Source organism: Corythoichthys intestinalis, chromosome 5, assembly GCF_030265065.1.
Source record: "Corythoichthys intestinalis isolate RoL2023-P3 chromosome 5, ASM3026506v1, whole genome shotgun sequence".
In the NCBI taxonomy this organism is placed as follows: domain Eukaryota; kingdom Metazoa; phylum Chordata; class Actinopteri; order Syngnathiformes; family Syngnathidae; genus Corythoichthys; species Corythoichthys intestinalis.
Window position 1 is genome coordinate 10,577,677 of NC_080399.1, and position 21,962 is coordinate 10,599,638.

Consider the following 21,962-nt stretch of genomic DNA (forward strand, 5'->3'; position numbering starts at 1 on the left):
TCATTTGTTGACGGCGATGCAAAAAGATGGAGTACAATAATAACTGATCTGCCCACAGATCCAGAAACAGTCCTTGACTGACAGTTTTCATTTTATCTTTTTAGCTAAATAGCTTTATGCAACTGGTACTGGTGCATTATATGTTGCACGTTCTTTCCAATCTGAAAAATCCGCTTAAACACATGCAGTAAAACTTAGTCTTGCTTCAACAGCGTCAGAGTAGCAGAAGTCCAGTGCTGGGTAAATAGAGCGCATGGAAAGTTAAAGCAAGCAAACAGAGGCCCTTTCTTCCTCTTGCGCCACTAATTCAGCTGGACCTGGGCTTGCACTGCTTATAGATATCTACAGTCCATAATCTCATTACACCTTTAAGCCATACTTTGGAGGTTGCTATAGGTCGTAGAGTGAACTGTACAATCTAAGGGACTGCTTGGTCAAGGGTTGTCGAGAGTGTAAAAAATGTTTTTTGGTCAGTGTTGACTAATTACTAGGTTACAAGGAAATGGTCTTCAATTGGAAAGTTTTAAACCAGGCTGACGCCTTTTTAATATTTAGTAAGTAAGAGATTGTACAAAACCTTTTTAGGTTCCATTTCTCGTTACTAAAACAACCCACTGCTAAATTTCAAACTAGTGCCTGTTTTAATATGGATATAATAATGCAGCTTTAGAGGAGATTTAAGACATTTTTCACTCTCAGATAACTGGAAAGGCATTTTATGGTTCAGTGGGGGTTACATGTGAAAAATATCAAGTGCCAAGATATTTGAAAACTACACTCAACAACAAGCCAGCAGCTGTTAGCTCCTTTCTATTAGAGTTTGCCTAGATGCATATATAGCTCAATGGTGGCACTAAACATTAGAGCAAGTGACTACTGTATTTTTGGCAATTAAAAAAACAAAAAACAAAAACCTAACCCTACTGAGACCCACATTTTGGGTCATGTAATCCACCATATAAACATGACCTTAAATCTAAAACATACTTACCAGGTCTCAATTATAATTATTATTTCCCATTTTTATCTATATTTGGACAAGTTATATAAAATTTAATGAAAAGAAAAAAATTAAATAAAAAGATGGCAATGGCCAACAACATTTAAAGTCATGGGTATTTTTCATCTTATTAAAGGATTTACCCTAGTGCTTTATAAGCCTGGTGGGCTCATCAACATTTTTATTTTTTTAATGATGGTAGCTTTTGCAAGCTACCATCTTTAGAGCCCTTTTCACACATATCAAGGGAAATTCCCGTGCAACAAAATTAGGGCTGTCCCAAACGACTAATTTTCTCCCGATTAGTCAGCCGACTATTTTTACGATTAGTCGACTAATCTAATAATTTAAAAAAATATTTTTTGTTTTTGTTTACTAATTTAGCAATGAAATTTTTGTTGACGCTTATCAATTCACAAAAAACATATTGGAACACTTAAATTATTTACTAAAGTACAAATAAACACGTAAATAACAATAATAAATCACAAATAAACAATGACTTCAAATGCTGATAGAATTAACTAGTGTAGCATCCCGAAAAGATGAAAAGATGGTCTCAAACTGATGGTTTACAACTTTTATTCCATCCTTGATGTAATCACACTGTAAGAGCTACGGTGCACACAAATAAAACAACACAATTAGAAATTAATGAAAACTTTTCACCTTTTTCCTTTTAAACCTTATTTATATATCAATGAATTGCCTATATGAATTGCCTTTACCTTAATTTATTACCTTATCATTGACAATCTCTTCCTTGAGTGCAATCACTGTATATACTGTATATATGACCTTTTAACGTTATATAATTTTCTATACCATAAAATAAACCATAACATGAAATAAACCTTTCAGTTGGCAATACTAATAGCACTTATAGGCCCATTGTCGATGAAACATTATTATTTAGTAAAGCGACAGCACCCTCTGGTGTACAAAAAAATGGAAAAATTTTTTTTTTTTTTTACAAACGGTGACGGCGCTTGAGGTGTTTATTCACGGCCGACGTGCAGCCAAGCTTGGCAGTGAAGAGACAGGACACAAGAGTGTACCCTCCTTTATTTCTTTGAAATAAGTCAATGTTTTGGACACTCTGGTGCACTTTTTTGGCTTTGTGCCGCTTTCCCCGCTTGCATACAGAGCATCCGACATTCTGAACTTTCCGCGCATTAACCCTTCATTAACCGTCGACGGGATGTTGTGCTCGTCGACGGATTTACGTCATCGATGACGTCGACTATGTCGACTAGTCGGGACAGCTCTATAGAAAATAACCCACACATTTCCAAAGATGAACGATGTAGTATCTTCCTCGGCTCTACATTCACAGACCCATTGTGTTATTCCCCCTTTTCCGCGATCGCGTGAATTTTTGTTTGTATTCAATAAACCCTTGAACGCTTCCCTCTGTTGTTTTATGCTTTGAAGTACAACCTTGTTTCCGCAGTAGCGGACCGTAACATTGGTATCAAAATAAACCACACATTTCCAAAGATGGACGATGGACTCTCTTCCTCAGCTCTACAATCCCGTACCAATTTAATTTCGTTATGTTTTCAGTTTAATTTAGCTATTTCCAGCTTGCTATGTTGATAATTGCGATGTTTGTTTACTGCTTGTCATCTTACTGCGAAGAGAGAGGAAGTGACGATCGGCGGCCCCTCCATGATATTAACGTAATCAGCTATTGTGCTGTGACTCGGGGCTTTAACGTATACTCCTTACCAGGAAAATCCCGGACATTATACTACGACCAGTGAAATGTCCGCGTAATCGCTGTGTCAGTCAACCTGGGAAATTGTTTTCACATACAACTGCTGCATGGTTAAATCCCGCGATATTCCCGGTGTTTCGGAGTTTGTGAAAGGGGCCTAATATTTTTTTTTCCAACGGCGTTTCCTCGGCACGCGCCCCCGGCAAAAAACATTTGACCCACCGACACCAAAATGACGGGAATTCTAGTGCAACGCGGGCTCTTTTTCGTTGACACCCCAAAAATGGCCGTTTAAAAAAACATGTTTTTTGTTGTTGTTTTTTTTGTTTTTTTTTTAAAAGGAAGAAAAAAGTGAAATTTCAAAATGCTACTTGTCCTACAATATTTGTCCAAATCACACCATTTATACATAAAACCATTCAGGAAGTAAAGGGCACAAAAGATCTACGTATTTTTGCCAAAAACATACGGTTCGGCCAAAATTAGCCATAAACATACCCATTCATTTCTAATGGCTAAAATTTCCCATTAATTTCCAACGGCCCTATTTGCCATTCAGTTCAATGGCACAAAAACTTCCATTCACCTGAAATTAACAGGGAGTTGTTATCATCAGGAAGTGACCCTGAAATGCCCCCAAATCAACAGGAGGTGACCATGATATCCCCTCATATCAACAGGAAGTGACCCAATATGAACAGGAAGTGAACCCGAACTGCCCCAAAATAAATAGGAAGTTACTCGATATCTACAGGAATCCGAGATGCCTCAAAATCAACAGAAAGTGACCAAATATACCAACCATCACAGCAAAGCTACCATCACAATTTCACCAGAAATTGCATTTTGATGGGCTTCTCCACAACTACGCCACTTTTCTGGGGGGGTACCCTGATTGCCTGACTCATTACCTTCCATTGACAATGATGGATGTCCTATTTAGTTAAACTAGAAAGAATGGCTGTGAAAGCTCATCTTTGAGTACCAGTGACGACACTAGACTAGACGTCCAATCCACTTTGACTAGGAAGGTTGGCAGTAATTATTCGCTGCCAGGTTCTCCAAGTCTAAATGGATCGGGCCTCTAGGGCCGTCAGTGGCAACCAGTGAAGTAAATGAGAATCAATTGCATCGCTATTAGTAGCATGTTTTTTAAACACTGTAATTGTACTCTTATTGAGATATCAACTTTTGCAAGCAATCATTACTTATTTTTGACATTTTATCAAATAACAAATATTCCCATTATAAATAAGTGAGTCACCAGTAAACGGCTGGGTGTGTCACTGCATAAAACACAGACAATGATGCCTTTATCAGGACATTTAAGCGCCAGCTCAGATGTCTCACTCCTGCAAAAAAAGCGTTTTATTTAATGCACAGGAAGAGGTTCCAACAGCTTGCTTGTAATGCAATTACCCAACATTGTGCTACAGGCACGCTCCACACAGCATGTAGTCATTTATTATATATTACGCGTTACAGCTAAAAGGATGATCAGTGTTTCATTTCCCCGATTCTCGTCAGTTAATTACAGCCTCTTCTCCCTTCTAAGAAGATACTTTGAAGTTCCCGATATTTCATCAGGGGGATTAAATCTGGGTTACTGAAATTACATTTTTAGCCAAATTCTGATCAGTGCGAGACCCGATCGGCTAAAGCATGTAATTGTGTGGGCAGGCTGGGCAATCTGGTCAAAATTCAAGCAACAATCTGACAAAGAGGAAAGAATGACTTGAAAGCAACACTTTGATCAACTATGTGATAGGCTTCTGCGACATGTGGTATTTATTGGGATGATGGAATACTAAGAAGCATTAGTTGGGAAGCTTTCTAGGAATATTCAACTGATATTACCCTTTATTCACAGTGCTATTTTTCCCAAAGTATCAGCTGCATTGTGTAAAAAGCATTACTTACTTGGCCCTGGTTTAATCTCGATAGCAGAGCGACTCCAGATGTCCTTCTCCACTTGGGACATGCGTTCTCGTGTTGCCTGGTAGGAGTCATCTGTGGCGCAAACTGTGATCTTGTCCTGGATGCTGCCCTGGCCTTCCAGCTGGTCCTTGCCCTCTCTGTCATAGAACAAATGCATATATCAGTGGTTCGATCGAACCCCAGGGGTTCGGTGAGTAAGCCTCAAGGGTTCGGTGAAGGTTAAGAAACGCAGAGCCCTATTTTGTACGCTGACTAAATCTAAGCAAAGTGGCATTTTAGAGCAGGTTTTGGACTGGTTTGCCCTCAATTTACAGACTATATTTCATTTCTTTCAACTGCTTGCCCTCCATCTAATGGGAGAAGTCAGTTTGCTCAGTGGAAGGTTGTCTGGCACTTGGTATGAGGAAGTGTAACAGACCTACAGACAATGTGAACTGTGTGGATAATTTAAAAAAACATTTGCTTCAATTTGAATGCCATGAAAATAGTATGTGAAGCAAGGATGTGACGATAAAATGAGAATGTAGAAATGAAAACAAAAAATGGAACAGTGTGAAGGGAAATGAGTTTCATTTTCCAACGTGAAAATCAATAGGCAAAATTATTTGGAGTAAATTCGAAATCTGTAAGAAATTTGAACAGGAATTCACTTAGATGTTAGCTTGCTCGGTTAGTAATAAAATGGCTTTATTATGAAATTCCAAAGCTTTCGGTGAATGCACCTGTGAAACGCGTGGTGTTCGATACCTTTAGCAAGGTTAAGAACCACTGGTATATATACTGTAGGCTACACTGTAAAAAAAAAAATTGAAGAAAAAAAATTGAAATTTTAGATCACCTTATATCACCCAAATTTTCAGGTTTTGATGGAAAACACAAAGTTATCACCAACATTTGAAGTAATTTACAGTATATTGAGTAAATTGAATTTAATATCCATTAAGGCGAGTTTGTCTGCTGGCCGTCTGTATGGTCGTGTTTTATGGACTCCGAAACGGCTGGGCGTATTTTAATTTATGTTTCTGGTAGTCCTGTCAAATTTATCGCGTTAACGGGCGGTAATTAATTTTTATCAATTAATCACGTTAAAATATTTGACACATTTAACGCATGCGCAGAATGATTGTCTGAAACACATTACAATGACATCGTTTTTTGCGCGTTGAGAGCTAAGAGGCAGAGAAAGGCGTTCATTGGACCGCGCCGTTTATTGGCATAAGCTTCGGCAACTCCTTCACAACAAACATAAGTAGCATTTGGTAAAAGCACAACAAAAATAATATCCCTATCTCTCTCTCAAAAAAAATTATGTTCACAAAAAGAAAAGTGCTTCAATCTGTATTAATGAGGCCCTATTCAATCACAGTTAAACAACAATGCAAAGAGAACTGGCATTCCCAATCAAAATAGCTATTCAAAATACACATAAAACGTACTCAGACTTTAGTCAAACTCTATTCAAACATTTACAAATACACTGGATTGCAATATTTAGTCACAGTATACAAACTATCAGAGGTTTCGTACATTGTGAAGCCAGCACTCAAATGACCGTGAAGTACAATGATGGACCAGTAAACAGGGAACTACTGTGTCAGTTGAGGGACAAAACACACTCATTGGTTTGATTTCTAAGTAATTTAAAACTCTCCATTGACACCTTGTGGTGTATTTCAATCACTACCTTATGTAGTTAAAGACATAGTGAAAGAACGGCAGGGAGCCGATGTGACGTCACCGCTCGGCGATGTCAACAATGGCGAACTACTAGTTTATTTTTTGATTGAAAATTTTACAAATTTTATTAAAACGAAAACATTAAGAGGGGTTTTAATATAAAATTACTTTAACTTGTGCTAACATTTATCTTTTAAGAACTACAAGTCTTTCTATCCCTTTAACAGAAAGAATGTTAATAATGTTAATGCCATCTTGTGGATTTATTGTTATAATAAACAAATACAGTACTTATGTATAGTAATTTGAATGTATATATCCATTTTGTGTCTTATCTTTCCATTCCAACAATAATTTACAGAAAAATATGGCATATTTTAGAGACGGTTTGAATAGCAATTACTTTCGATTAATTAATTTTTAAGCTATGATTAACTCGATTAAAAATTTTAATGGTTTGACTGTCCTAGTTTCTGGGAGTGTTCTTAGATGGGTTTGATCCCTGTAGGCCTCCATCTAGTGCGGAAAAATCAGTTCGAAACTCCAAAAATTAGCATTGAAAATGTGACCTGATTGTGGAGGCGACAGCACCATCTTTTGGGCAAAGGACGAATCTCTCAATTGGCTTTCAAACTTGACTGCTTCCTGTACAAAATTAAATGTGCTGTAATGATACATTATGGCTTTGAGTACTCCTCAACAAGACACTTGATTGAAAAGATAATTTTAATAAAATCCGAAATATGACAAAAGGTGTCATTTCGGCCTGATATTATGATGGAGTGATGGAAAAGTGATTGCGCATTAACCTCTTTATTGTGTTCTTTTACTATTACGAGTTTACAGTAATCCTTCGCTACTTCGCGCCCTCAGTCCATTGCAGATTTTTTTTCAGTTAAAAAAAAAATACAGATGAGCTGTCCCAAGCCGATCGTGCAGTCTCCTACACCCTCCCTCCTTCTCCCTGCTCCTGGTTCGTCAGGCAGGCAGTGCACGTGCACTGGAGTTGTTTATTAAAGTTAACGATGATTGACAGAAAAATGTGTTTGATATTGCCAAATTCGCAAACTTCTGAAGCACCGCATGCGTCAGTCATAGTTTAACTTGTTAAACAGTTGCTGTGGCAACTCATTGTGTGTAAGTTAGCGCCTTCAAGCGGATTTGAGTAGACTCACTCAGAGAAGCATTTAATAAAGCCAAGCAGTTTTCTACTAATACTTTATTCTTGTTTAAAAGTAATTCGGTGGGACAGTAACATGTTTAAAACTCATAATTATTACATTTGAAGTGCTTAAAAAAATATTAATGAAAACATATATACACATTTTTTTCATGATACTTTGGGGAAAAAAGTGAAAAAAACATTTCTTATACAGTGGGGCAAATAAGTATTTAGTCAACCACTAATTGGGCAAGTTCAAATATTAGAGAGGCCTGTAATTGTCAACATGGGTAAACCTCAACCATGAGAGACAGAATGTGGGGAAAAATCACATTGTTTGATTTTTAAAGAATTTATTTGCAACTCGTGGTGGAAAATAAGTATTTGCTCAATACCAAAAGTTCATCTCAATACTTTGTTATGTACACTTTGTTGGCAATAACAAAGGCCAAACATTTTCTGTAACTCTTCACAAGCTTTTCACACACTGTTGCTGGTATTTTGGCCCATTACTCAATGCAGATCTCCTCTAAGGCAGTGATGTTTTGGGGCTGTCGTTGGGCAACACGGACTTTCAACTCCCTCCGCAGATTTTCTATGGGGTTGAGACCTGGAGACTGGCTAGGCCACTCCTGGACCTTGAAATACTTCTTATGGAGCCACTCCTTTGTTGCCCTAGCTGTGTGTTTGGGATCATTGTCATTCTGAAAGACCCAGCCACGTGTCATCTTCAATGCCCTTGCTGATGAAAGGAGATTTCCACTCAAAATCTCACGATACAGGGGCCCATTCATTCTTTCCTTTACACAGATCAGTCGTCCTGGTACCTTTGCAAAAAAACAGCCCCAAAGCATGATGTTTCCACCCTCATGCTTCACAGTGGGTATGGTGCAATTCAGTATTCTTTTTCCTCCAAACAAGAGAACCTGTGTTTCTACCAAAAAGTTGAATTTTGGTTTCATCTGACCATAACATATTCTCCCAGTCCTCTTCTGGATCATCCAAATGCTCTCTAGCGAACCGCAGACGGGCCTGGACGTGTACTTTCTTCAGCAGGGGGACACGACTCGCAGTGCAGGATTTGAGTCCCTGGCGGCGCATTGTGTTACTGATAGTTGCCTTTGTTACTGTGGTCCCAGCTCTCTGTAGGTCATTAACTAGGTCCCCCCATGTGGTTCTGGGATTTTTGCTCCCTGTTCTTGTTATCATTTTGACGCCACGGGGTGGGGAGGGAGTTGAAAGTCCGTGTTGCCCAACAACAGCTGCAAAACATCACTGCTCTAGAGGAGATCTGCATGGATGAATGGGCCAAAATACCAGCAACAGTGTGTGAAAAGCTTGCGAAGAGTTACAGAAAAAGGTACATAACAAGGTATTGAGATGAACTTTTGGTATAGACCAAATACTTATTTTCCACCATTATTTGCAAATAAAGTCTTTAAAAATTAAACAATGTGATTATGTTTTTTTTTTCACATTCTGTCTCTCATGGTTGAAGTTTACCCATGTTGACAATTACAGGCCTCTCTAATATTTTCAAGTGGGAGAACTTGCACAATTAGTGGTTGACTAAATACCTATTTGCCCCACTGTATGTATATCTTTCCAATGCTAAATCTGAATAAATACATTCAACACACACATTTTTTTTGTGTGCTACTTTGCAGTTTTTAATTTAGCGCAGCATGTTCTGGTTTCCATTAATGGTGAACGAGGGATCACTATGTTTTATCTGCGATTCGGTTATATTGCATTCACCTTACACAAACCTGAGCAACACCGGGCCATAGCGCTAGTTTTAAGTAAAAGTATCAAGTAAACTCAACTCAAAATTTTAAGTAACATGGACTTCAATGAAGTAGTCTGAAATCAAAATTAATTTTAATTTTTAGTTTAAATACAGGAAATATGCAATAAATGAATCTCAGCAAGATTCAAACCAGTGTTATCTCAATGACAGTGCAACTCATAGACAACTGAGCGAAACAGCCTGGCTGACTTGTCGTCTTGCCAACACACTCTTTTGAAGGCATTGGCAGTGAGTCCAGGGCGAAGTTCACATCACAATACATTTTCAAGTTCACACCACTTACTATTTCAAGTTCATATTACTCAGGCATTTAAGTATTGCCTAAAACTTGTTAATGAATGTTAATACTATATACTATGTAATATAATACTATATAATGTATGTTATATACTATATAAAATATGTTACTGCACTTCAGAAGACTTAAAGGGATCCTCGATCTTAAACACATGTAGGCTCTAATAAACCACAATTGTCCTCTTGTACTAAAATATGTTGTTAGAAAACACATAAAATGTGAAATCAATGGCAATATTTTCTAATATTTAGTAAATATTTTGACCGATAGTTGGCGCCATGTTTTGCGGGCTCTGAGTGATGACGTAATTGGGACGTTTCAAATTGTGTACTGCTGCCTAAAATCGCTAAGTAAAATGGTGTGATGTGAGTCTCCACAGATTTCCTATTGACAAGAAGAGCAGAAAGGTTTGGGAAAATGCCTGTCAATTGCGGCAGACAGAAGGTGTTTTTGTTTTGAATAAGTTGTGAAATAAATGATAAAAACGTGGCGAAGTTGGCGATTTCTCTGGAGATGTTACCACAATAAGAATTGTCAGCTTAACTTATAAAGACTGGCGAACGATGATCGGAGGAGGACCGTGGAGATGTATTGTTGAGCCATTTCACGGATGCCCACCCTACGCTCATATTTTTCTGTCATTTGCATCTTCATTTAGAAGGTAAGCGTCAACTTTTTCCTTGTTTCACCACCTGTACCAACCTTTTCTGAAACCAGAGTTGATTTGTCGCACAAGAAAATCCGCCGTGCATTCGTCTGCGGTGCTGCCATTGTCGTCGTATTTCAAGCATGTCGTCGGATGTAGAAACAAATGGCGAGTCAAATTTTACGTCGGATGTCGAAAAGTTCGTGTGTCGAAGCGATCGTATGTAGAGGTCAGACTGTATAACTATATACGTATATATATTTTTTAATTGAATCGTTTTCTAATTGTATTCAACGTTACAGACATAATGTGTTACACTTATCCAGAGTCTTTAGTTTAGGCTTAAAGTAGGGTTATCAAATTTATCCCGTTAATGGCGGTAATTCATTTGTAAAAAATTTATCAAGTTAAAATATTTAACGCAATTAACGCATGCGCTGCACGACCCACTCACGCAAGGTCGCGTTCAATCTTTAATGGCGCCGTTATACCTATATATAGAGCTAAAAGGCAGCGTAAAATAAGTAGAGTGAATTTTGTCAGCCTTTGGAGACTTTTTTTAATTGGCTTTAGCTTTACAATCCCTCTTCCAACGATTAGAAATATCGTGGGACGCAATGTGGGGAAGTAAGGTAGTAGTCGAACTTTTTCTTAACACCCTTTGTTATTTCCCGACGCAGAGAAGTTATATCATTTGGTACCACTACGCACGGTCACGATTGCACTTCCCATCATGCATTTGGGCAGAACAGTTAAATGGCTACAGTATCATTTACTGAAAGCTCAACAAATACACTAGATGGCAATATTTAGTCACAATATACAAAGTCACATTTATCCTTTATGAATTACAAGTCTTTCTATCCGTGGATCCCTCTCACAGAAAGAATGTCAATAATGTAAATGCCATCTTGCGGATTTATTGTCATAATAAACAAATACAGTACTTAACAAATACAGTACTTATGTACTGTATGTTGAATGTATATATTCGTCGGTGTTTTATTCATTTTTTTCTAAATGCATTGCCAAAATGTATATGATCGGGACAAATTATCGGGAATGATTGGAATTGAATCGGGAGCAAAAAAAAGCAATCGGATCGGGAAATATCGCGATCGGCAGATACTCAAACTAAAACGATCGGGATCGGATCAGGAGCAAAAAAACATGATCGGAACAACCCTAATTATAACTCACACTAACATTTATTTTTTAAGAATTACTTGTCTTTGAGATCAAGGGTCCCTTTAAGAACACAGTATCAACACACCTGTCTCTCACTTATTTAAAGGAAAGAACCAGTTTAGTCAAATCATTTGCGTTACTAAGCCCACACTATCTACATTTGTATCTTTTACCATTGGACTAATTGAAATTATAATGGCACCTCTATCTGCACTTATATAATATCAGAATTGCATCTTATCATTGCGATCAAGATGAAGGGCACAGTAAATCACTATGTCCTGAACTTCTTGGATGTATTTCATGGAAAACACCAATTCTGTGAATTTGAATGTGCAAGGAAGTAAAAAGTTCAAACCATTATGTGTGACATCAACATTCTAAAGATTTCAATTGGAAAGAGATTAGTAATTTTTATTCAGTGGTGTTGGCTACTAGCATTAGTTGCAAGCAATATTTTCATATAATCAAAGATTGAGTGCTTTATCATGTTGTATTTTCTCCAGAAATAGTTTACTGACAAGCAGGGGCTTTAAGTAATTCTATGAAATGATGAGACTTGAAACTTACCCTGAAACAAACTGATGAATGCAGTCGAAGCTGGACTGAGGTTTGTCTTTGCTGTCGCAGGACAGATAGAAGGAGAAGACTCTGAATCCATCGGGAGATTCCGAAGTCGGTATCTTAATATACTATGCGAGACAAAAAAAAGAGGATCATGAGAAAAAAAAAAGATCTGCTATAGTGAAACATTTGATATTTTTTATATTTGATATATATATATATATATATATTTGATTTTTTTGCACATTGAGAGCTAAGAGGCAAAGAAAGGCGAGTGGACACAGGCGTTCATTGGACCGCGCCGTTTATTGGCATAAGCTTTGGCAACTCCTTCACAACAAACATGGATTATTTTAGTAGTCGATTAATCGATAAACTAGTTTGTTCAAATAATTAATCGAGTATTCAGATAAGGAACATAAAAAATTAAAATAGCTGAGCTGAGGCTAAAACGATATGAAAAAAAAATGAGGATCTATGTACAACAAAAGAACAGTTGGCTAACTTACATAGCAAAAATCAGCTAGCTTAAATGCTATAAAACGCTGACTTTTTTATTTTTTTAATTTATATTTTTTACAATGCTCTTAACAAATGTTTCAGACACATATTCCCACAAAAAAATGGCAAAATATACTTATAAACTACTTTACAAATGCATTTAAAAAAACATTAGCTCAAACAAAAACTTGTTGGTCTGAACAGGGAGCAGCTGGATTCAGCAATGTGGAATGAGGCAGAATAGGGGGCAGTGTATCCGCCCAAATCAATAAAACTAAATGCAAACACTTTCAAAACAAACCATTACAATGCCATTTTAATTAAACAAATACTCAAAGCAGCAAAATGTATTCTAATCTTTTTATCTGATCAGAATACTCGAGTTGATCGATTAATCTTTACAGCACTACAACAAACATAAGTATCATTTAGTGAAAGCACAACAAAAATAATATTCCTATCTCTCTCAAAAAAAGAAAAGAAAAAGCGCTTCAATCTGTATTAATGAGGCCCTATTCTCACACAGTTAAACAACAATGCAAAGAGAACTGGCATTCCCAATCAAAATAGCTATGCAAAATACACATAAAACTTACTCAGACTTTGGTCAAACTCTATTCAAACATTTCGTTTAGCTCAACAAATACACTGGATGGCAATATTTAGTCACAATATACAAACTATCAGAGGTCTCGTACCTTGTGAAGCCAGCACTCAAATGACTGTGAAGTACAATAGATGGACCAGTAAAAGGGGAACTACGGCGTCAGTCGAGGGACAATTTTTTACAAATTTTATTCAAACGAAAACATTAAGACGGGTTTTAATATAAAATGACTATAACTTGTACTAACATTTATCGTTTAAGAACTACAAGTCTTTCTATCCGTGGATCCCTTTACCAGAAAGAATGTTAATAATGTTAATGCCATCTTGTGGATTTATTGTTATAATAAACAAGTACAGTTACAGTATATTGCAAGTATATATACGTCTTGTGTCTTATCTTTCCATTCCAACAATAATTTACAGAAAAATATGGCATATTTTAGAGAGGGTTTGAATTTCAATTAATTACGATTAATTAATTTTTAAGCTGTGATTAACACGATTAAATCGTTTGACAGCCGTAGTTTCTACGTGTAAAAGTTTTCCAGTGTGGTCCAAAATGCCTTCAGTATATGCTGGCATGGCCAGTTTGTTTTGAAATAAGTGCGCCTGATCAATCCCAGATGTAGCCTGCTCTCATTCAAAGTCATTTGAGTGCAGAAAAACATTGGATTAACTCGACTAATTTATTTTACTAGTCCTGAGACGTTAGCTGTTGCTTTTTCACGCAACCTCATCTGTAATCCTAGCGTCGCCATAAAACCTCCCAGGTCAAGGATAGTGACCTTTTGCCATTAATGGGAGGAGCCTGTCTGAAAGGCAAAACAAAACAATGGCTGACAGTTTTTGTTTTATTTCTTTTTTTTAACTTGTCTGATATGCTCGTTTATCACACGCTGTCATGTTTGCATGAAAACAGAAAAGCTGGCATGGCGCAGGATATCTCTGATAGGGATGTTACATAAAATGACCCCAAAACCTACTTTCCAGTAAAAGGAAACTGAAAAAACTGAGAAAAGCCATTACCGAACAGGTAATATGTCCTTTACAACACAGCGGGCTGAGCGCTCGGCTATGCCACCCGCAGCTGTCTTTTGTCCTCAAAACTGAGCATATTTGTTGATAGAATGTCCCAGATTCTGGAAACAACCAATAATTATCATCCATCGTTTATATGCAAGTGTGAATTTGTACCAACTAATGGCTAGCTAGCTAGCACCAAGTAGCACTCCAGCTCTTTTCCCCACCTCCCTTTCTGTCGCATCTCCTTTGTATATTTGCTGTCACAGCCAAAACCACCTGAGGGCAAGCGGCACAGGCGTTTTTTAACTGCTGGACTCAAGGAAAACAAATGTCAGGCCGCCTGTGTAGCTATCGCTCGTAAGTGATTGATTATAAGCTGACTGGCTCAGGGCTCAGTGCCCCTGGCAGATGTGGCGGGCAGGACTATGGCTGTCACAAATGCCCAGTCATGCAGCAAAGCCATAAGCATTTTTTTGGCGCGGCCAACCAATGAGCGACTCCTCTCGTGACTCCCCCCCGCACCCACCTCCTCTTCTGAAACCCAACGCATGCCATTCACCCTACCCCCATCACCCTCTGCTTCACCAGTATGGCCCACCCATGTCAACACAAAACTCAAAAGCAAGGCCACGGACACTTGAGACACACAGCTGACCATTAATTCTGACCTATTTCTGTCTGGACGTTCACAAAGTGGTAAAGCAGGCGTCCCCGCATATGTCTGCTTTGGGATTCGGGCTAATTAAGAGCCATTAAAGCATCAAAATGCACAGAAGCAAGAGACGGGATTTGTCCTCAGGACGTAGTGCTTTGAGAGACATTCAAAGCAGCCGCCAAGACCACAATTAGAAGCAACAAGTTGCAGAAATGGAAAAGACAGAATCTGTCCTCGCACAGCTTTTTTTTCACATTGCAATAGTGCCACCATGTCCCTCAATTTCGATACAAGGCAGCAGTACAAGCCTCCCCCACCCTTAACCGTTACATTCACCCCCACATCCATCTATACGCCACCGTGCACACTTCACATTCTCATTCTAATCAATGTCACTCAGGTCAGACAGTTTAGAGGTCGCCCCCGTTTTATTCACAGCTTCCCTCTCAAGCTTCATAACCATATGTCATTTAACCCATAAGGTCCCAGTGCCAAAGTCCCGAAGGAGAAAGCCAATGAGTTTTATTTTTGGATCACAAGTTTAACCCTTTCGTGCATTTCAATTCAGTGTAAAACTAACGCATTTCCATGAAATAGAAGACCCCCCCCCCCACCCCCACACTTTTTTGTTTACCTTGTATAGAACACTTGTTGAGCTCGACTTCACCATCATTACACAAAACACCTCCCACAAACATTGCTCAATGCCTTCCCGTTGGGGGCCGACCCAGGCAGAGCATTTGGCTTCCACTATGATAAACTCAAACACATGCTGCGTTCAAATGCCGGATTTAGGTGGGAAAAGGACAAAAGTTTTACTGCATACAAGCAGGCAGGAGTGTCTCGAGTGATTTGGTCGAGGATTTAAGGCAATTATTATTAGGGTTGTTCTGATCATGTTTTTTTGCTCCCGATCTGATCCCGATCGTTTTAGTTTGAGTATCTGCCGATCCCGATATTTCCCGATCCGATTGCTTTTTTTTTTTGCTCCCGATTCAATTCCAATCATTCCCGATAATTTTTCCCGATCATATACATTTTGGCAATGCATTAAGAAAAAAAATGAATAAAACTCGGACGAATATATACATTCAACATACAGTACATAAGTACTGTATTTGTCTATTATTACAATAAATCCTCCAGATGGCATTTACATTATTAACATTCTTTCTGTGAGAGGGATCCACGGATAGAAAGACTTGTAATTCTTAAAGGATAAATGTGACTTTGTATATTGTGACTAAATATTGCCATCTACTGTATTTGTTGAGCTTTCAGTAAATGATACTGCACCCATTGTTCTGCCCAAATGCATGATGGGAAGTGCAACCATGACTGTGCGTAGGGGCACCAATTGATATATCTTCTCTGCGTTGGGAAAGAATATGGGGTGTTAAGAAAATGATCAACTACTACCTTTCTTCCCCACATTGTCTCTCACGATATTTTTAATTGCTGAGAGAGGGATTGTAAGGCTTTAGCCAAATAAAAAAAGTCTCCAAAGGCTGTCAAAATTCTCTCTACTCATTATACGCCGCCTTTTAGCTCTATATATAGGTAAAACGGCACCTTTATAGATTGTACGCGACAATGCGTGAGTGGGTCGTGCAGCGCATGTGTTAATTATTTAACGTGATTAATAAAAAAAAAAAAAAATTTACCGCCATTAATGCAATAAATTTGATAGCCCTACTTTAAGTACTACTCTGGATGAGTGTAAGACATTTTGTCTGTAACGTTAAATACAATTACAAAGCGATTTAAATAAAATATATTTATATATTAAAAAAAGGCATGTCCGATATTTTTTTTCCGATTCCGATACTTTGAAAATGACGTGATCGGACCTGATCGATCGGCATTACGTCTTTAATTATTATATAATATAGCCCCATGCATGCACTTTGAAACACATGAAATTTGAAATGCATGGAAAAAATTTGCGTAACTTTAGGTCGAAATATTTACGTACAGTGAATGATAACTAAGAGTGTAACGGTACATGTTTTTGTATTGAACCGTTTCGGTACGTGGTGCTCGGTTCGGAACGGAGGCGTACTGAACGGGTTTCTGACGTAATGTAACCTTTACTTTTCGAGGCTGTGAGTCGATCAGGTAACCTTGGGACTACCTGTATATATTTGCACGGTAGGCTTGTAATATGAAACGGAAGAGTTGATGAAATTTTGGGGTAATGAGGTCAAAGGTCACAAAGGTCATGAAAGGAATTTCGCAAATGCTCCCCTAGTTGTATGTTTTATCTAAAGAACCCCCTCCAACCATATTATTCAACTTATTGCCTGCCACTGACAATACTAGACGTCCAGTTCATTAAATCAGAGAGGACTGGCAGCAATCATTCCTCCCAGTCAAAATGAATCTCACGTCTACCGCTGTCAATGGCAGCCAATGACTTAAATAAGTGCACTATAAAGTGTTAAGCAGTTTAGTGGGACCTATTTGAGTCTTTGAAAAATTTCTGTATGCATTGTTGCATTGTATTGTCTGCATGCATAAGGGTGTAACGGTACATGTATTTGTATTGAACCGTTTCGGTACGTGGTGCTCGGTTCGGAACGGAGGCGTACCAAACAAGTTTCTGACGTAATGCAACCCTTACTTTTCAAGGCTGTGAGTCGATCGGTTTACAGTTTCTTTGTGTGGATTATATTTACTCCGTCTTCTCTACTATAATTAAGACCAACACGGTAGGACAGTATAACCCAGAAAAATCAATGGCGTGACAACGTGGCCGCCGCGAGAACGCAGTGAAACGCGGGTGTTAAAGTCAATTAGCCAACGCACACCAGTCACAGTGCAGCCGCGTTTTAGGTGCGTCCCAGAAGCGGCTCAACACAACGCACGCGAAAAAAACGGCAGAGTTTATTATTTGACGCGAGACGCGACCCTCCTGCGTCAATACTGCTACCGTTAGCTAGGATCAGGCAGACCGGAAGTCACTCGTGTAAAAATATGGTTGATCCGGTCGGTTTTCAAACTAATATGCAATCGTAACCCACTTTTTGAGTCCATCAGATCTCTTGAGTCGTCGATCGGGGCACAGTTGACTTGTCTTTGTTGATTTACTGCTGTCTTCTCTGCTATAATAATAACCAACACGGCCCCGTGTTCAATACAAAACCCTCCTACCACAACAAAACAAGTAGGAACTAATATTCACATAGGAACTAAAATTATACAACATAAAATATACAACATAAATGAAGGCTACATCACATTTGTAAAATATAAACACATAACAAAATAAATAATAGCCCATTTTAATAAAATTAATTGAAATGAGCTAAAACACCTGTAATTAAATAATAAGAATAATACACAGATCCTGCTTACACAATTAAATTTATTAATTTCTTTGTGGCGCTTTAACTTGGTAATAAATAATAATAATAATAATAATAATAAAGCTTTTGAAAACCGTTCATAAGAAGAAAAAAAATGATTCATTGAGGCATTTCATTTGTAAAATACATGTTAAAATCTATGTCATTGGGATTGCTTTTCTCTTTAGCACAGGACTTCTTTTTTCTTCTTTCTTTCAGAAAGAAAGCTGACCATACGCAGGGTCTGAAAGGCAAATTGTTGTTGGATTATCTTTAAATACCTGCTACTTTTTGAGCAGAATTCTAGCTTTGTATAGGCTAATGTTCCTATTGTTGAAAGCACAAGAGTGTGTAATAAACAACTAGCACATTTATATTCTGCATTTTGTTATCTTACTGTACCAAAAATGAACCGAACCGTGACCTCAAAACCGAGGTACGTACCGAACAGAGATTTTTGTGTACCGTTACACCCGTAATGATAACGGCCTGTTTTTTTTTTGCTTTTAACCAAGAATCTAGACTGTTCTATGTTCACGCATGATGTACGCATTTATTTACAAGAATTTTCAAATTGAAAAACTCTTTTTTTTGTGATGGCTGCACGTTGGATTTACACGACAGCGTAATTTTAGCTCGAAATATTTACGCACAATGAATGATAACTGGCATTAACTGCCCCCTTTTTTTTTGACTTTTTTTTTTTTTTTTTTGCTTTTAACCAAAAATCTAGATCCATCCATACACAGTAGCGTATGGTTACATTCAAATGATCAGGTAATTATTGGTGAACTGCCCGTTTTTTGGCAAAAAAGTAGTAATTTAGAAATTTCTACGTCCTTACAGAAAAAAATTCGCCTTTTACGTGATTTATCTCATATAACATTTCAATCTAAAAACAACGAGGGCCAGATAGCTGGCAAGACGTGCCTCCGTGCTGAGGCAATAGTAACATCGGAATTGAACCTAAATAAGTTGTGATTGTATATAGAAAAATGAAAATTTTGCTTCTATTGGGTAAAATTAGGATGATTTTGCATGTTTTCTTCAACTTTACCACCTTGCACGAAATTTTAAAAAAATTAAGTTACTATTTTGGGCAGAAACTTAAATGATATGTTAAATACCTGTATTGCTATTGATCCTGAAAATATAGGTGATTATCCCTGCATTTGGTGAACTTTTGTGCATCTAGCGTAAAATTTGAGAATTTTATAGCCATTATAAGTTTTGTTATACTTGTGTAAAAAAATAATTGATCGGGATTTTGTTGTTGGTGTTTCTGTTTGTTATTGGCAAAAGCCAATGTCTCACATGTCTTAAATGCATTGTTGAGCATTTTAAAATAGTTCCTCTGAGTTAATTCATTGAGTGTTCTCCATTTATTTGGGGGAAGGGTCATTACTGTTTGAAAATGTGTTATTAATTAAATTAGCGTGTGCTGGTTATATTGTAGAATTATTTCAGGTAAAAAAAATAAAATAAACGAAGTTCAACTGCATATGATGAATGAAAAATAATTGCCTATTGTAATGGGTTATTCACTATTGTATTTTTTTTTTTTTTAATGAATAAATAAAATTATATATTAATAAATTGCTAATAAAAACAAAATCGATTTAAATACATTTAAAAAATAGAAATACAATCCAGTCATCACCTCTAATAACACTCTAAAGTTGATTTAAAAAAACAAAAAAAATATTTTTTTTATTATTATTATTATTATTCCATAATATTTAACTCATTGCCTGACATTGACGTCCAATTCCTTTACACTGGGCGGACTGGTCGTGAATGGTCATCTTTCAGTCCCGCAGACATCTAACACCGTCAATGGCAGCCAATGAGTTAAATAAATGTTCTAAAAAGGGTGAAGTACAACAAGTTTAGAGTGTGTCTGTGCAAATTCAAAATCGGATTTTCTCCAACTAAAAGCATTCCCAAATGCCTATTTACTTTGGTTACAAATGTTCTGTTTACCGTTCCACTGGGTGACATTTTTATCACTGTGGGATATGGCCTCCTTACATGTTAGATGATCAGTTATATAATCCCAACTAAGTTATGTAACAACTCTGCTGGACTCTGAACAATTATAAGGTTGAATGTCACAGCTTTGAACCTGAGAAGTCCTCAAGTGTTTCGTCACCTGACAAACCCAAGTAACAGTTTAACACTATTTCACATTAGATGTGGGCAAAAAAATTTAAACATAGGAACATGTTTAACCTAAGATTTTCCTGAATAATCTGTCTATATAAGAAGCTAAAAGTAACAGCAAAAGTGAAATCATACCAGCAATGTTGTCATTTGGTAAATTTGAAAAAAAAAAAAAAAAAAGGCCATTCTAGGACATTACTGTGTTGTACTGACACAAATCTGTGAACTTTAAAACTCCCGCATCTGTCAGCTAGTTTGAAGCATACAATTATCATGGCTCATTTACGCAAAGTGGCTTGTTTGATCAGGCCACCCGCCCCGATGAAACTCATTTGGACTTTTGATGCGTTTAGGAGAGTAGAATTAAAGAAATTGAGGCATGAAAATCTGCAGATTTGCCTCCCTCGCCACAGACTATGCAAGCTTCAAGTTTTCGTTTAAAGGTGGTGGAAGGCACAAAGGTCACACGAGGGGAGGGAAGTCAACTTCTCCTCAGCCGCCCTTTGGCTTTTGGTAAGTACACAAGAGCGTTCCAAAAACTCAGGGCCCAAATTAGAAAGCTGGAAACTCCAGGTTGCGCAAATACTGTAATGCATGTATTCCTGTAATGTCAACAACATACTACAGATAAAGTAATTATTAATAAACCGCAGTTTTTAATGCTATTTCATTATATGGCTGGAAAAAAGTTATTATTGATTTTAAATTAATCAGTTGATTAACTTAAAGAATACATAATAAACACACCTCTTTTTTAGTACCAAAACACTCACTGCCATGGGTGCACAGATCACTATTTTCTGGCCAATCACTGATTTTTCAACATCCTGACCTGCTGATCTTGAAATTTTCCTGACTCCATTTTTTTTCATAAAGAAAGTGCACACACATTCAGTATTTAAATCAGTCTTGATTTATTGTAAAACACTGAATGTTACCTGTGAAACAAGACTCTTATTTTAACTGTACATGCGGTAGTTCCCCACCTCCAAAATTGGAAAGTTAAAAACTTTCAAAATGACTCAATTATATAATTTCTTTCACAAAAAAACTCAAAGGTAGCATTGTTTTACTTTAAAAAAAAGAATCACAATGTTTAAGGAAATATATATATATATATATATATATTTTTTTTTTTTTTTTTTTTGCATCCTTAAACAAACACTAGGTAACTTTTCAACCTTTATAAGATATTTTCATAACATTTGTGATAATATGTCGACTGACAACTAGTTGAATGACACCGCTTTTATGTCTTGAGGGGGTCTGTATCGCTTTCACCAGCACTAATTAACTTTGAGGAGGGTAGCAGAAACCCTGGCACACACAAAAAAATTACAAATGTGCTGACTGCTTTACGGCATATGTCACTTCCCACTTTCCCCATTCATTATAAAGACTGAACTCGATGCGAACACTTTTGCGCAAATGCCGCAAAGATGGCAGAGCAAACAAAAAGCTTTGTCGGACGAGGAAAAAAAAGGATGAAAGGACACTCAAGAATAAACATTGGCCACGCTTTCACTCGCTGGCGTCACATTCAGCTTCGCCACACTAGGCCACAGAGTAGCTAACCGTCATATGCTATTGTTTAGCCACAACTGGATTCATTACCTTATTACTATTCATTCTTCACACACTTGCTGGAAACAGAAATGTTG

At 37.4% G+C, this 21,962-nt stretch overlaps 1 protein-coding gene across 1 annotated transcript in view; it reads right to left on the minus strand.

Annotated features, from left to right (window-relative positions):
* LOC130915955 (RNA polymerase II elongation factor ELL2) overlaps positions 1 to 21,962 on the minus strand; it is a 102,611-nt gene that overhangs the window by 23,745 nt on the left and 56,904 nt on the right. Inside the window, exons 3-4 of the mRNA XM_057836239.1 lie at positions 12,010 to 12,131; positions 4,641 to 4,795 (exon numbers count right to left, since the gene is read on the minus strand). Of these exons, the coding sequence (XP_057692222.1) occupies positions 4,641 to 4,795; positions 12,010 to 12,131 (277 nt within the window). The remainder of the gene's footprint in view (positions 1 to 4,640; positions 4,796 to 12,009; positions 12,132 to 21,962) is intronic.